At 40.4% G+C, this 17,193-nt stretch overlaps 1 protein-coding gene across 3 annotated transcripts in view; it reads right to left on the bottom strand.

Annotated features, from left to right (window-relative positions):
* LOC113155938 (protein shisa-6) overlaps positions 1–17,193 on the bottom strand; it is a 64,875-nt gene that overhangs the window by 13,741 nt on the left and 33,941 nt on the right. For 2 of the 3 annotated variants that reach the window (XM_026350687.1, XM_026350690.1), the window contains exon 5: positions 7,676–7,714. The exons of the other annotated variant lie outside the window; for it this stretch is intronic. In XM_026350687.1, coding sequence (XP_026206472.1) covers positions 7,676–7,714 — 39 coding nt within the window. The remainder of the gene's footprint in view (positions 1–7,675; positions 7,715–17,193) is intronic. 3 annotated transcript variants of the gene reach the window in all.

The raw sequence follows: 17,193 nt of genomic DNA, 5'->3' as shown, positions 1-17,193 counted from the left end.
TCACCTCATAAGTTATGACTCAAGCTATGAAGCTATCACATCATCTTTTGTGTTTTAATTCCTATTTTGAAGGATAGTCATAATAATCACAAGTCACAAGTACAAAGCATCACATTTAAACTATCTATCTAAATTAATTCTATTCTTGTTGTGCTGATCAAAACAGATTTTTGAACAACAAAGTTCCCTCTAAATGTACTTGCTAATGGAGGATCAGTTGGAGGAGCAGTAGTCAATTGCTCACAAGCTCCATGGTTGGACTCCTGGTTCCTCCTTCCACATGTTGAAATGTCCTTAGACAAGACACGCCAAACAGTGTACTTGAGAAACTAGATTTTTACCATTAGTTGGTTTTAAGGTCCCTCAAAATCAGAACAGCTCCCAGGCTTTTACTTAAAAAGTCAAGTTAGAGAACCCAGGCATGGGGTAATACTACTGCTCTGAAGGGTCCATAGAGACAGACCAAGCTGAACAACCCACTGAGAAGAAGCAAAAGTCTGTAGCTCATTAAGAGTCTGGACAGCCGTACACCCATGTTCAGTGATCCCTTAGTAATCTGGGGACCAATTAACTGTATTCGAGGAAGAGTCCCAGCACAAGCAGCACCCCCAACCTCTTAGAGCCATGAGGCTGCTTATCGGCTCGGAACACCCCAGCGTTCCATCACCCTCCTCAACTGTTTGAGCTGACATTGCAAAATAACCTCCACACACCATGTCACAAAGGAGCAACCCAATAATACTATTTGCCAGTAATGCAGGGAGCTTACAGTGGAAGGTAGGACCCCCCCAGATACACTGCTGTCCATTAGTTATTGCTTTCATCTGCTTAAATTGGCACATTGAAAGAGATGCAAAGTCAGTGCTGCTGTCTAATCATACAGTAGCTTGATTATTTGTGATTGACATGCTCTCCAGATTGGTGGGTTAAACTGTGGGTCCCTATCTAAATTGCTAAATGGATGTTTTTCTGTCACTATGTTGATGACGCAGCTGTGTGTTTGTCAGATGGTGTCAGTCAGATTTAGTGGCTGAAAACCATATAGCTGTGATCAGTGGGCTGCAGATGCCGGTATTAGACACTTTTTTTTCTGGATTTAGTCGCCCTCACCTCAGCGAAAAGATTACTCAAATTAAATTTCCCTTTGCTTATAACTCATCTCGGGTGAATACCTCCTTGGCGAGTTTGCATAATTGCATCCAGATGGCGCACCAGTAACATTTGGTGCGGCATCACATCTACAAACTGCACACAGGGGAGCCTAGAGAAGTCATAGTCACAAAACACCTTGAACCCCCCGCCAAGGTTAAATAAGCATTTGCAAAATTGATTGCGGTCCCATGCCCGGTGGTACTGAGGAAACCATCAGAACATTGATTTAGAAGAATTTGCATTCTGTCAAACTGCTGAACAGCCAGGTCATAGTATCCAATCAGCTTTTTGTTGATAAGATCTGTGTGTGTTTTAGGTCACACTCTGTTGTATTTCTCTGAATAGTCAAATTATACTTAGGCAAGAGATGAGCTAAATGGGACGCTGCCAAACAATCGTATGTGAGAGAATGACAGGGGAGAAAAATAGCTGACAATCAAACAAGGTCACCAGAGTTGAGCTTTCTAATGTCAGACTCCTACAAGCAGCTTATACTGACAGGTGATAAGAGATTCTAAGCAATGCAGACCCTTCTATAGCAGCTAGGGCTTATGTACATAATGGATAATTCTGCACATAGTGATTTACAGTGCTGTGAAATATACCCTCTCCTGTTTTCTTCTTTCTGTGTGCATCTCGTACTAAACTGTTTTAGTTCTTTAAACAAAATGTAACATAAAAACGAAAGCAACCTGAGCAAAGACTAATCAGTTCAGTCACTTCTGAAGCTCTCACCTCAATAATATACACTGTTTAGTATTTATGAAAGACTGGGAAGGTGAAAACCACTGAAAACCCATAACAACCATAACTAGATGACCCTCCAACATTTTGGGAGAATCCTAGAGAGAATCCTGAAGGAGAACATCAGGTCATCAGTCTGTCAGTCGAGGCTCAAGTACAATATTAGATGCAGACAATAAAAGAAGTAATAAGGAGAGAATTTAATATTTTTTCACAGCACTGTATCAAGTAGTGAGATTTTCTGTTTGCTTTGGATGACATATGATGTGACAGAGTCTAAAAGGATACACTGTGAATGGGCACATAAGAAGCTGGGCCAGAAAGCTTGCCACTGTCAGTAACTGTTAAAGAGGGTAATAATTACATAGAATAACATTTTAGGACAGATAGCAGCCATGCTGTTAAAATATTGTATTTCTTTACACTTTAAGTTCTTGTGTTGACTGGTTTTGAGCTTATACTAAGACTTGATTTTAAAAAATGAAATCCTGCAACATGCCATGCTACGCACCAGCTGTGAATAAGAATCTAAAAGCACAAAGTCTTTCCACTGTTTTTAAAATGCAAACTAAGTAGATATGGTAAAACACAGAGAGACTTCCAAACACTGACAGGCACAACTTAATGGAAACCCTCAAGGCTTAGTATCTCTTAACAATACAGAGGAGGGGGGGGAGTGGTGAGGGCTGAAGAAATGGAAATACAGTGGACGAGGGATAAACCGAGACAGAAAGCAGATAAGAGAAGGAAAAGCATGAAAAGTGAAGATGTGGAGGGGCACTGGGATGACAGGATGAGAGAAACGGCAACATGGGCCAGTGACATGCCCCAACCCCGCACCCCCACCCCCGACTCAACACCACCCGCCCCAGATCTATTAGAGAGCCATCCTTAGCGCTCTGCTCCACTCTCCTCACGACATCCCTCTCTAAAACCAACAGCCCTGCCATCCCATTAGCCCTGTAAAGTGGCGCTACCCGAGTTATGAAAGGCCCAGAGGAGGTAGAGGTGGTGGAGGAGGAGGGGGTACAGAGTGCACTGTGCATGTGTGTGTTTGCACGTACGAGTGCAAAAAGTGTGTGACAGGTATGAATGTGGATGACTCTGTCCCACTGGCTCTGTTGACAGCCCGGTGCCACCAGCAGGTCCCTGCCTTTGCCTCACAGAAAAAGAAGAGGAGGATAGGAAAGCCACTGTGGGCTTGACATTTAACAACTGGCAAAGAGTGTTCACATTTAATAGCTAAATGTTAACTGCTATTATAGCCCCACTTTATTCAGTTAGCAGGGGACAAAGCGCTAGCCCCCTCAATAGAAGTAGCTCCCACCTCCTCATTGATTTCATGGGCAGAACAGGAGGCTTAACCGTGACCCAATTGCAGCAGTGGTGATGATGCTTGTAAGTCATATTTATAGCACTTCTAGCTCTACTCATTTGAGCACCCACTGCTCATTCATAGTGAGTGACTACTGTGAGTCAGACGTCGGACATAAGTTCAAAACATGGCCCTCTTACTTAAAGACTTGTGTCTTTAAGTAAGAGTGTGTTCTTCAAAATAGGAAATTAGGACATTACTCATCCAATGATGAGCAACTGCAAGACTAAAATGATTCTAAAAGATTTTTAGTACATTTCTGAGCTCAAGATACAGCCCTGTCTCTTTAAAATCTATGTGTGTAAAAAACCATCAGTTTTTATGACATCTCCCATAGCATTGATGAAAAATGAGACTCAGTGGAAGATTGATAAAGATGTGTGTTGATTGTAGCGTATTTATGGCAGGTTCCTGAGGTCAGATGTGTTACATCGACAGGGAGGGGAGCAGTGGAATTTATTTTTGTCAGCCACAGAGTCTTTATTGATACCATTCGGCAAGTGTTTAAATACTAAGTACAGCTACTTTAATTCTGCCTTCTGGGATCTAGTTTTACAACACTGGTGTTGTGCTGGCAGAAGGCAGTGACAAGATACACGCAAATCCAACACCAACAACACTGAACACAGTGAGATATGCAGGTTGCTTATCACAGCCACTCATATCATGAACTTCATCAGGTTCCAGACAATCAATTCATGTTCTTCTAAAGCTCCTAAAACAAATGAGTGCCATTCCAAAATGAACAAATCACTAATAGTTCTTGTGAGTTTGATATGAACTAAGTTCACACTGGTACACACTGGCTCCAGGAAATACTGTATGTGCTGTTGTGCCTACAGTAAGGGTGCAAACATAGTTCATGCAAGTACATGAAAGCAAGTGCACACACAGGGGGATGTGCACAGAGGGCCAAGTGTCGTCAGCTGCTTCTGTGTATTTACGTGAACCATGTTTGAGGCCTAATTGTGCTCCTGCTGACTCTGTTCAGTATGTCAATACCAGCATAACCAATACAACTTGTTCAGACTTGACTCGCTCTGCAGTTGAATGGGCAAACTCTAGTACACTGGTCTCTCATGTACTGCTGAACTGCAGCATGCCGAAAAGGCAGATGCTTCAAATCTTGCCTGATTTGCCCGAAGCAACACAATTGTTTGTAAGAAAAGTCCCTTGATTTGATAAGTTATGTCCTGCACTTTTATGGCTTTGAATGTGTGCAACGTCCAATAAAATTCAAAAGAGTTTTGGCACTAATAGATACCAAGGGAGCAAAAGGGTCCAACTTCCCTGCACTTTGCAACACAAATGCGAGGGGAAAACAACAAGAAGCAACATGACATTGTTTTTTCATTTCCACAATACATCACACTCATGTTTTACACAGTATAGTCTTGTAAAGTGGATATGTAAAACACATCAACGTTCCAGCACGTCATTTTTCCTTCCTAATTTTTAACAGAATTTCCAAAAACCATAAAATATAAATCAATCCATGTTCCCATGAGAATTTTAGGAACTGACTAAACTGAAGAGACACCATTGGTTAAAGCACTAATTATTCACTTCTGTGCTACGAAATCATTGCAGAGGGATAGGGCACCATGAGATGTGTTCCTGTCAAACCAAGAGCGTGGAAGCTTCATTGGACCTTGAAGCTGCATGCACCTTGTGCATCATGATTTAGGTCCTAACTTTATTTTCATTGCTTTTATTTTTAAGTCTATAACTTGTTCTGTTTTTAGCTATTTATCTTTATCTGACTTTTTCATCACTCCAATAGGCAGGTTGTATCTACATCTGGTGCATGTGGAGATCAAGGAAAAATGTTGGCAAACTGTGATGAGAAACATTATCGACACAGAAACATAAAAGACAGGTATTAGTTGTGTAATGATGTTTGCAGCAGTACCTGCTAATTTACAGCCAAAAAACAAGAGGCCTGTATTTCAGAATATATACTGTACCAGACTCAAGTCTGTTTTATTACTCCTAAAACTGTATCTGTATACGTAAAGTCTGTACCTACACACTGGGCTTCTCTACATCCCATGTCTGCTAATGAGCAAAAACCAATTAACACGTTTTGAAGTGGCTGAAAATGATAGCCGTGCTGAAATGCTTTGATATCATTTGCATTATGCATTCATAGATAACTTCATTAATGGGAATCAGTAGATTCCCATTCATCTGCGCACTGCCTAGTTCCTGTGTTCTTCCAAGTGCAATAAAATCCCTGTCCAGACTGTTTCCATCCACATCTCCAGTAAGTATCGCTCTTTATCTCATAACTTACAATCACCCCCATGACACCAAAGGCCAAGTAGTTACTTGACGTGTCACTGGCCCTCTAGCTTGACAAATGTGCTATGATAGTCTCAGCAGGGATGGGGAAGGGCAGGAGGTTGAGATAGACTTCATATCCAGTTCATTTTGAAAGGTGATAGACAGTGAACCCACTATGGACTACTGTGACCCTGTGTATTAAAATACAATAAGATCCATTTTATTGAAGTAGTGCTTCATGATGTTTCTACAGAACCTGTCCAGTTTCACTCTATTCTCTCACTACAGAGCTGAGGTGACTCACTGGGTTAAAAGGTAATAATCCTTCTTGAAAATAAAACAGTACAGCATTGGTTTCTGGTGTAACATCAAAGGAATAATACTCTAATAAAAAAAAAAAAAAAGCCATTTCTCTCAACAGTTGAATGACATACCAATCGACTCCATTTGTGGGCTGTTGAAAAGCAGACTTCCTTTGAGAGGAGGCGGAGGGTGAGGAAGAGGTAGAGGAGGAAGAGGAGGGTCCGTATATTGTAAGCAAGGATAAGCACAGATTTATCTGATGTCTTCTTCAAATAAAAGAAGTAACATCATCAAAACTGCCTTTATCCATGCCTTTATAGACCAGCCCTCCTCTCCACTGAGACGGACAGAGTTGAAGACCACTCACACCATACAGGTTAGGACATTCGTTTCAGTAAAGTGGACAGCACATAGAAAAAGCTTGAGTGAAACAGTTGAAAACATACATTTCAAAGGGCAGGAATTAGAACAGAGGAGTGAAATGGGACCAGTTGAGTTTTTAACACAATGAAAAATAATACAATGTGGGCCAGCTGCAACAAACATCAAGAGGTAGAGAATATTCTTGTTTGAATACTATGCACTAGTTTCATTAGTTTTGTCATTGACTAGGCCCAAACTCTGCTTGGAGAATGATTTTTTATAGCAAAAAACAAAAACTGTGCAGCTGATATAACCTCTTTAGCATGTTTCTTTGTAGGCAAGCCCATATCACCACACCATCAATTGAAACTGAATCAGGAGTGTAACGGACATTCATTTCAGGTAACGTTGAAGTAGATTAATACTAATAATCTGGTCTCTGTTGTAACACATGGGGAACATAAATTTCAAAGACTTAAAGTCCCATGGTAGAATTTAAGTAGTTTTAGCAACTGGTTCCAGAGTTAGCCCTAGATGTAATATATCATATTTATTATTTTATGGTTTTCTATAAAGTTACATGGTAAGAGTGGTGGATTGGACTAAAACTGTAAGTTAAATGAACATTATTATATAAAAACCAATAAACCTGCTATCTAAATCTATTTGCAACCAATTCCATGTTGACCAGTTGAATTGAAAATGTTCTCTGGACACTAAAATCATCTTGTATGCTATTTCTTAATTATATCCAATGGCATTAAGACTGCAGGCATTCTATAATATAGCTTAAAATGTACATTGTAGTAAATCCACCTGGCCTGACCTGGTAAAAGAACATTTAATCTATCTAGGAAATAGCCACTTCCTACTAATAGATACACTTTCAAGATTTCTTGATTAAATAAAACTAAAATCTTGTTTTGTGCTTCTGAAACTGAAACTGAAATGAACTTCTGTGCTTCCAGTCTTTATTCTAAGCTAAGCTAATCAACTCCAGGCTTCAACTTTTTCATAACACACAGAGCCGAGAGTTGTTTTTCTATAAACTACTTTACTATACTACTAAAAGTGACACTACTTATGTCAAACTCATCCTTTTAATTAATATAAATATAAATATGTCTAATATTTGTACCGTTACACCCCTAAAACCAGCACACACAAACCAGAACGCACACATGGACTTGCACACAGGAATAGGACAGGAAAGCTGGACGTCAAGGTTAAAATACACAGGTTAGATAACTACAGTAGATAGACAGAGGTCAACGGGAAGGCACTGCACTACAATTAAAACTCTAGGTATAAGCTGCCTCCAAACACTGATCTGGAGCCAGGTGTAATTCACATTAGCACTAGGATTCGTTAACAAGTTCATAGGAGAGTTACCAAAGTAAAGAAGTGATCAGAGGCAACTTTAACCCTTAAGCAAAAAACAGCCATCCCTACCATGGTGACTCTGGGAGCGGACCGGCCAATGTTTTTCTCCTAGAAAACAAAACCAAGTGGTTATTTATTAGATTGTGCTGCTTTTATGGTAATATAACAGGAAAATGGCAATTACACTGAAAAACAGCAAATTTAACTAATATGGTTAAATTCACAAAACATGGTCTTTTTTTTGTGTGTGTAAAAATAAAGCAGTACATCAGCATCATTTGGAATAACATCTTGTTTGTTTCCACATGTTAAACCAACAGATATGTGGACACACATGGTACAGAAGGCTGCTGGACATTAGACCAATTTCACTGCATAGATATCAACATTTTATCTTCCCATCAACTACCGGCTGATGCCACCTGACACCATGACATAAAGCATCAAGTCACACTCTCCCTTTCTCACGCTCACATATATTCAGACGCACAGGAGTTGGAGTTTCAAGATGAAAAAAGAGAACTGGGGGAGTAGGAGTGGATAATGAGAAGAAGCGAGTGGGTGTAAAAATTCCCCATTGTTCCCCGCACCCTGACACCGCAGGGCTCCAGCCATGCAGCACTTTGATCCATCACTATCGATTTACCATCACCTTCTTATCGCCACTGCCTCCCACTCTGCAACACGCGGTGACAGTGATGCTCTGGGTCTGAGCGATGTGCGCCAGTGTTGACCTTGAACCCAATGACCAAGTGAACCTTTAGACTTTGGAGTTCATTAATGAAACATGTGGGAGTATTGCTGTAGACTGATGAGTATGAATAACAGAATATGTGACATGAGCTCGCTGGTAACAGTAGGGAGATTACATGAAACCCCTTGTGAGAGAAGTATGCAAACAGCATGTCTCAGTTCTAAAATGCCATGTACATAAAACGTTAACAGCAGCAGAGTGAGGGCACAGTATAGAATAACATTACACTGTTTTATCTTATTCACTGCAGTGCAATTGGTTTTCTTTTCAGTAAGAATACTTCAGTGACCTTAACATAGAATTTGTTAAGGTGTCGGACAGCAGAAGTAACAAATGTATTCCGGTACAATTAAAAGGTTAAACTCACAAGCAATAAAACACCAACATAAAGCACGTTTGCTCAGTTCAATACACCCACATTAATAAAGGTCTGTTAAATATAATACTCAACATTTATTAAATCTGTGCACATGCAAGGAACAGAGACAGCACAACAGCTTAGTGCCTGTAGTTGACATAAATAATGTACTTGCGTGTTCACATTAGTGAGGGGTATAAAGTAACTAATTACAGCAAACATCCATCAGAAACGTTTGTTGAAGAAGGACTGCAGAGTATGGGAGCTGGACGGCCTTAGCGCTGATTCACAGCCTTGTTTTCTTTTTACTTGAAATTGATCTTATTATTTTAATAGGAGCAGAAAAGATCTCTCATATCCTCCAAATAACCACTTTTACATTTATTGTAGTCATTTTGACTGCATGCAGTGAAATCTCATAGCACCAGCTGGCAGATCACTGACATTGATTCTTACTGTATTATGTTACACGTGCTACTAGAAATTCCTACAATGAACATTATTCTAGTCAATAAATATTTAGTGTTTTGAGAAGTAAATCACATGTGTAATGCAAGGCTGACATATTAATGACTGCGGAGTGTTTCTTCCAGAGGACGCGCCCTGTCATCTCCAGCATCGTTTGTTTGGTTCCCATCTGATGCCTTATGCCTGGTGAGGGGGCATAATGAGGACAATGCAGACGTATTGCTGTAGTTTGGGATGTGGTGGACCCAGTGAACTCAGATTTAAGGCTCGGGAAAGCGTTTGGCTGCTATAAACCTTCAAATTTAATATTTTCAGAATGTACTTCCTTCGCTTTGCTCAAGGTAGCACAGGTAATTCATCCGTTTGTGACCCTCCTATATGAGCTGCGAAAGACCAAACTGATCAATTTGTAGCCTTTCACACATCAGTTTACAGACCTGCGTGGTTATTCAGAGGCAAAATGTGACAAGAAACCTTGATGCCCGAGCATTAGAGGCAGTTCTCCTGACTCGACGTTATGCGGTATATTTATGATATGTGCGGTGTTTTAGTCGACAGAAGCGTGTGTGGTTGACGAGTGCTACAGGAACATTCAGCACCTTTCTTCAACACTGCACAAGCAAACAATCGTCTCATTTCACAGCGCTGTCATGTAAAGCAGTCAGTTATTTCGATGCACATTTTTTATTTGCAATGCAGCAAGAGGAGATATATAATAATGTTTAAATGAGATTGTCAGCTGAGGGATGCATTTATAAAAATAACTCCTTTAAAGCAGGACTACAAATGACATAAGTGTAGCTGGCAGCGCTGGTTATGATCCTTAATTGGAATAATACTGTGAATTTACAGCCAACTACACCTACATGCAGTCAGCAGGAATGTTGTTGGTTGTTGTTGTTGTTGTTGTTGTTGTTGTTGGTTGGCTTTCTGGTGCAGCACCACAAAAAGGTGGAAGACAGCAGCGAGTGAAAAAGGCTCCAGAGGAGCAAGTGCACTGAGGAGACCTCTCTCCCAGGGCAAATCAACTTGCCAGTATGCTCACCATCAGCACTTAACAATGTTTGCTTAGATTTTCAGTCCAAGCTTCTGCTCGTTCTGCGAGGGCTTTGCTGCGTTTGCTGCAGGCCTCGACATACCAGCAGGGCTGTCTCCTGAAATCAGCGACATGGAGTCAGCCCACTTAAATATCAGCCACAAACGTGTCACACAGAACGGAGACAAGAGTGTTTTATGACTTATGAAAAACCAAATTCAGCCAGAAAAAGTGAAAGAGAACTGTGTTTTTTCCTTTTTTTTTTATTACAAAATACATGAATGTTAATGTATTTCTGCTAAAATCTCATCGAACAATTATAGCTCCGAGTTTCATTGATAGTAATGGGCATTTCAATGATGTTGGGACTAGATAATAGGAATACTGATTCCAGGGGCTCCTGCCATACTGTGATGTATAGTGCAATAAAACTAAATCTTTTTTTATGACCATAAGACTTAACATTTCTCTTGCATTTCATATTAACACACAATGTGTATGTAATATCTCATAAACCATGTTTGCAAATGGTGCCCATGCATTCAGCTCATCAGCCTGGGAGCTGAAATCGCATTCAAACAAATCACTGTAATGTGCTAACTCTGAGCTTTCAAAGTAAAATGCGAAGTTGCATAACACCCTTCACTGTTTTACTCCATTACTGCTCAGCTATGTGTGAGGCAGGAAACCTACAATGTATTCTTCCTACAGCCTCCGGCCATAATTTCTTGTTTCTTTCATAGTAATCAAGTTGAATGTGGAGATGGGGGAACATAGAATAATGATGTCCACATGGACCAGCTCACACCTAGACGTTTCCATCCAGTGCCAGTGTTCTGTGCTAATGCAAGAAGTAGCATGTGCTTCATGTAGTGAGCCAAATCCTGGGGTTGTAATTAAGACCTGAGTTTCAAACTGATACTGACTTGTCTGATGATTTGGTCCCAAGAAATACAAATATTATAGAAGAGTAGAAGAAATTGAAGCGGGATGGTGAAATTATTACTCAATTAACTTTCAGTTCCATTTGTCTTGTTACAGTTCTTTTTCTGTTGGTTCTTGCGTAATGATCCAGTGTTCCTATCTCGAAATAGTTCATTTTAGCAATAAATTGATATCAAACTAAAGCTAATATTAGCTTTAATAGTTTTTGTTAAGCTACATCCACATGCTCGCATAGCTTTAAACTAAACTTCAGTGAATGGCTTGTGAGTTTTTCCACCAGTTTTCATAGTTTCATAACTTTATAAATATAGAACAGGCCTGTCTCCTAAATTAACTAAACTGCAAATGCAATTATGTTTTTGAAGCGTGAATAATCAGTACAATGTTGTCACTGCAGCATTAAATCGATTGGTGTAAAGGGAAACTGGATGTTGTAGATTGGATATGGAAAGAAAATCCACCATCTGGGTACATTGTATTGATATGTTCAGTATCAACAGATTTGTGACTTGTGATTGTCAACAATTCATCCTTATGTCAGTAGTATTCCCATTTTAATTATGTTCCCAATTAAGTTGCACAGGACAGAGCTGTAGTCAGGTCCAAGCTAAGGCTGTTCGAGTGAAGTCTAAATGAGACTGATAGTAAAACACCAAGACTGATCCTGATAAATGTAACTGATAATTCCATTTTTGAGAGCTAGAGATAGTATGTTTATGGTTACACTACAGGATCTAATTAGATATCACTTTCACTCAATATTATACTCAACACTCTCCCAAAGAGAAGATGTAACCCCTATTCTGAGTAGCATGTTGAACTCTATTTATGATCATGACAATGAGCAACGTAGCAAAGCTGTAGGATCATCTAAGGTAATACCATTTACTTTGAATATAGCATTCTTACTATAGTCCCATACAAAAGTGCAATTTCACATTTCAAATATCTGAATAATGAATCTGATTCCTGAATGTTTATTTTGAAGGAGGAAGGAAGGATGAATGAAAAGAGGAAGTTAACTTCAGGGAATAAAAATAATGCTGAATTCAGTCAAGTCTTGTCAAAGTGAATCCAGAGGCCAAGTCTGAGGCAAATAGGAGTCAAAGACCAGCGAAACAGAGACAAGACAAAAACACACATAAGTCTGGACATGGCCTCCAGTTCTAAGCTCTGGTACAGAACTGTAGATTTTAGGAGACTGGACACGCGATATGTGAATACTGTATTAAGAAAGCTAAAAAAGTTCTTCTGGCAAACACAGTATACAGTAGCCGTTTGTTTCTGTCTCTCCTGCCACCCCTGTTGATTTCTTTCAATCAACACCTCACGGAGCAAAGACGCGCTCGGCTTCTTGCTTCACTAATCACAATGCATTAGCATATTAACAAATCAGTTGGCACGTAAGAGTGAATCTCTCTGTACCTGTGGCAAAACACTCGGTGCAATATTATGGAGCACACTGAATGTGTGATTTGTTTCACACCACCGCCACCCCCCCCCCCCCCACACACCCAGCACACACACAAACACGCACTACTGCTCCCCTGCTGGGTGTGTTGGATTGCTATCAGTCCCGGAGAAAGCTGCTTACATAACTGCGCTGCCAGCACCAGCCCACGTCAGCCTCCATATTAGATGATAGCATCTTTAATGGCTTTTTGACAATGTTGCATCTCACTTACAGTATATGGAGACAAGACCACTTCTTGAGTGTGAGAGTGTGCATGAGAGTGAGGGGGTGCGCGACTGCTGTTTTGCCTGTAAGTGATGTAAAACAAGATGTTGTGTAATGAAAAGAAATAAAAAAGGGGGATGATGTTGTTGGGATTGTTTCACAGGGAAGCTGTTCGGGCAATTTTAAGAGCAAAAAATAGTTGGGATTCATTTGTTTAGCAGCTTATGTAATTGCTGAAGACATATTCTCAGGGGCTTGAAAATCAGGATGTTAAATATTTATGCTTAACTGGTTCAGGGGTTTGGTCTGGAAAGCATGAAAGCCGATCGTGACACGATTAACGAAAGCAGAGTACAAAGTTGCCACAGTTTACCAGTCTTCTTGCAGGGTGGGGGGGTTGGAGGGGGGGGGCTTTCTTCGTTAACTCTCCATCTCATACAGCAATCCCCCAAGCTGAGATAGAGCAGGGGCGAGCGAGCAATGGAAAGATTAAGAGAGGGAGAGTGAGAGTGAGAGTGAAGATTTGATAAGGAAGAGGAGGGTCTTATTTCAGTGCTTCACACACTGCTGCATGATCAAAGTACAAAATGCTGTTTTAATTCCAAGAATCGTATCTCATCTCCTGTCCACAAGCTCGTTATAGAAAATGATGCTTCGGGACAGAGGCAAAGACAAGAATGAGGAGAGACAGAGGCACACCAGAAACACCCCCAAATCCAGCTAGTCTCTCACTCTTAGTACTCGTTTTGCTGCAAAGCACAAAAAAGCGCTTTTTGATTTGTTACAGATGTTGAAGATGGGTGATAGTGACCTTTGCTTCAACCCTGAGGCATTTGTCAGTGCTGCAGCCCCAGCAGGTTGGCAACTGTTAAGAAAACATAATCTGATGTGGGCATATTAATGACATTAGAAGGAAAAAGACAAATTATCTGTACATTACTTCCCATTCCTCAATTTTAAAGAAATTAAAAATAAAGCATAGTCAAATGCAATGCAAGGAATAATTGAGGAGCCACTGTGGCTTTAAGAATAACAAACCACAAGATAAACAGATAAGTCAGCTTAGCTGAACAGTGGAGATTTGTGGGCCCCAAAAAAAGGGGAAAGCCAGAGGGTAATTTTAAAAGCAGGAATCACTTTATTCCTTTAAATTTTTTGGACAATGCACCACTTAGCAACTTTTTATAGGACTGAACATGTCTCATGTTACAATCTATATCAATATCACCACTGATCAATTTATCATAACAGCAGACTAGAAAGATCAAATCTAAGGGGATGGACTGAATCATTAAAATAATTATAGTGCTTTTTCTTTCTCTGTTTGCTTTTATTTTTTTACCGTTCATTCTTGCCTGGTCCAGGATGGCAAATGGGCTGATGGGGCCAGTGCATAGTGTCTCTATTACTGTTGCTGTTATTTGCAATTAAATTAAAAATATATAAGGTGAAATCAGTGTTTGCATTAATATTCATCCCCCTTAAAATGACTGACCTAATTCAACAGAGGTCCAGATATTTGGTGCTAGTAGTCTCACGATTAGTGAAATGGGGATCACCTGAGTGCAGTGAATATGTATCAAGTGATTGAAGTATAAAGACACTTGTGTCTGGAAGGTCCAGTCACTGGTTAATCAGTATTCCTGGCTACCATTACAACATGAAGACAAAAGAACACTTCCAGCAGCTCAGAGAACAGGTTAATAAAAAGCATAAGTCAGGGGATGGATACAAAACATCTCCAAAGCACTGAACATTCCCCTGAGTACAGTGAAATCCATCATCAAGAAATGATAGGAATATGGCACATGTCTAAATCTGCCTAGAACAGACCGTCCACACAAACTGAGTGACTGTGGAAGAAGGAGACTAGTGAGAGAGGCCACCACTGATGACTACTCTGAGGGAGGTTTAAGCTTTAGCAACTGAGATAGGAGAGACTGTACATACAACAACTGTTGCCCGGGTTCTTCACCAGTCAAAGCTTTATGGGAGAGCGGCAAGGGGAAAGCCACTGTTGAAGAAAACTCGTGTTAAATCACGACTTGAGTTCACCAATAGACATGTGAAAGACTCCATGGTCAAGTGGTATTTCTTGAGAACAACCATAAAAACCTCATAGTGACACAGTAAAAGTATGCGACCAGCCAGCCAGGCCCTGATGCAGCAAAGCAGGCCCAAATCATGATGTTTCCTCCACCATACTTTAAGATAGTAATGATATTTTCATGATGATATGCAGTGACCTTTTTACACTATATGTAGTGCTGTGTGTTCTTTCCAAATAGTTCAATATATCAATTCATAGTTCAATTCATCATCAGTCCACAAAACATTTAGCAGATATTGTTGTGCAATATCAATGTGCTCTTTTACAAACTTTAGGTATGTAACAATGTTCTTTTTAATAAGCAGCAGCTTCCTTCATGGTGTCCTGACATAGACACTCTGCTTGTTCAGTGTTTTACCTTCTGTAGACTCATGAACACAGATGTTATCCAGTTCCAATGATGCCTTCAAATCTTTGGCTGTGACTTGGCGTTGCTTCTTTACCTCATTGATGAGTGTTTGTTGTGCTCTTGAGTCTTACAGTAGTTTACACAATGCTTTAATGCAGTAAATTCCTTCAGTTGAGCTAATAGCACTAAATTAAAATGTTATGGATTAGTGTAATGCCTCCCAGCTGACTGAGGCCACAGCTGTAGCAGCTCATGTGTGCTGCATATCAAAAATCACAGTAATGCAGATGAATGGCCACAAGATGACATCTCAAGGCATCAATGTGTTACCACGTAGTAAATGAAACAGACCCTCCCTGTCGTGGCAGTGGTTGTATTTGTCCTTACAGTTGAGCAACAGACAGCGATACCTGCACTCGATGTGCACATCCACCCATCCACTACTCCTCTAGCTCCCTGTTCAACAGCACTATCGGGCTCAGCAGGGGCTTCAGTCTCCAGTCATTACAGGCAGTTAATTCTAAACTCATTAACAATGGAGCCGTAACAATAGTGTGCACAAAAGCAGAAGGTGTGGGTGGACTGCTTTCACGCAGGAGGGGGAAAAAAAATAACACTGGGTTTTTCATAATCAACTGTCAGTCATTTGCTAAGATAAAGGATTCTTTAAGTCTGCATAGGGGACAGAAGCCCACAGTTGCAATTTAATTACCATTTTGCTGGAGTTTTACAAAAGAAACATAAGTATGCAGTGTCATGACTACGGAGGATTGGCTTCATGAATAGAAATGTGTTTCTACAAAAGACAGAGGAGAGAGTTGAGAAAGCCCTGACATATTCATTGAAAGTTCCGTTTTTTCATCTCCTCTGGCCTCCTGGTTGAATCAGGAATAAAAAGACAAAAGATTTGGATGAATATTAATCAGTCCTCTCTGTACTGGGGGGAAAATCTTGGTGACCTTTCATGCCCTCTAGGATTTTCTCTCTCAGTCATTTTCTGTTTAGCGTTTGGTAATTTTTCAATTACCATAAGTTAAAAAAGGTCGATTAAAAAAAAAAAAAAACGTATTAAAAATTCAAATAAAACCTTCAGTAGGTACGTCATAGTCTTGGATGTGACAGAAAGGATTTCCTGCTTCAGCTGCAGTGCTGCCGCACAGCCTGGAGCACGAAAGCCGACAGTACTTGACAAGGTGTGCACAATTGGCTTCAGGCACGAGGTGTTAGTGAGACAAATCTGAATATTGATTGAGGCCATTTAATCCACCTCGGTGCCTATTGATATGTCAATCATCCTGCTAAATCTAGTAAAGCGTATCAGTCTCGCGAGCAGAACAGTGGCCCAAGGACACCATTCTTTTCTGTCGTGTTTTAATTGCTGTTGGCACTGCACGCCTTGACTCATGGTAATGAGTTAATGAAGTCATTGAGATTTAGTGAGCAGCCACAGGCTACGGGCCTGCTGCGGAGGATAGTGCACCATTCAATATGGCTTTATTAACATTTCAGAAAAGTGCCACCAGTCACATCGGCTGCACTGATCACAGCAATTGTGATTCATTTCATGGCCTGCCAGATCAGACTGGAGGGAGCTAGGTGTGGACGGGCAACTTGGGAAAAGGTTTAGGGCACCGTATGCTGAGGTTTTAATATTCCATTCAGGATTCAAAGGGGAAGTGGTTCCTTTTTTCTTGTTTTTTCTCTTTTTCCATTCACACAAACCACTTTTATATGTATAGTATATAATACAGCATCATGTCATGTCACACCTGTATCATTCAATGCGAGAGCGCACAAAAAACACAGCTTGTGTTAGCTCAAGGATGCTCACATGTCCCTAAAACAACAAAAGCTTCCATGTACGTTGAGATTTGCCTCTCTGCTCTACA

This window comes from Anabas testudineus, chromosome 19, assembly GCF_900324465.2.
Source record: "Anabas testudineus chromosome 19, fAnaTes1.2, whole genome shotgun sequence".
NCBI classification, from domain to species: Eukaryota; Metazoa; Chordata; class Actinopteri; order Anabantiformes; family Anabantidae; genus Anabas; species Anabas testudineus.
This window is presented reverse-complemented; position numbering and strand designations above follow the sequence as displayed.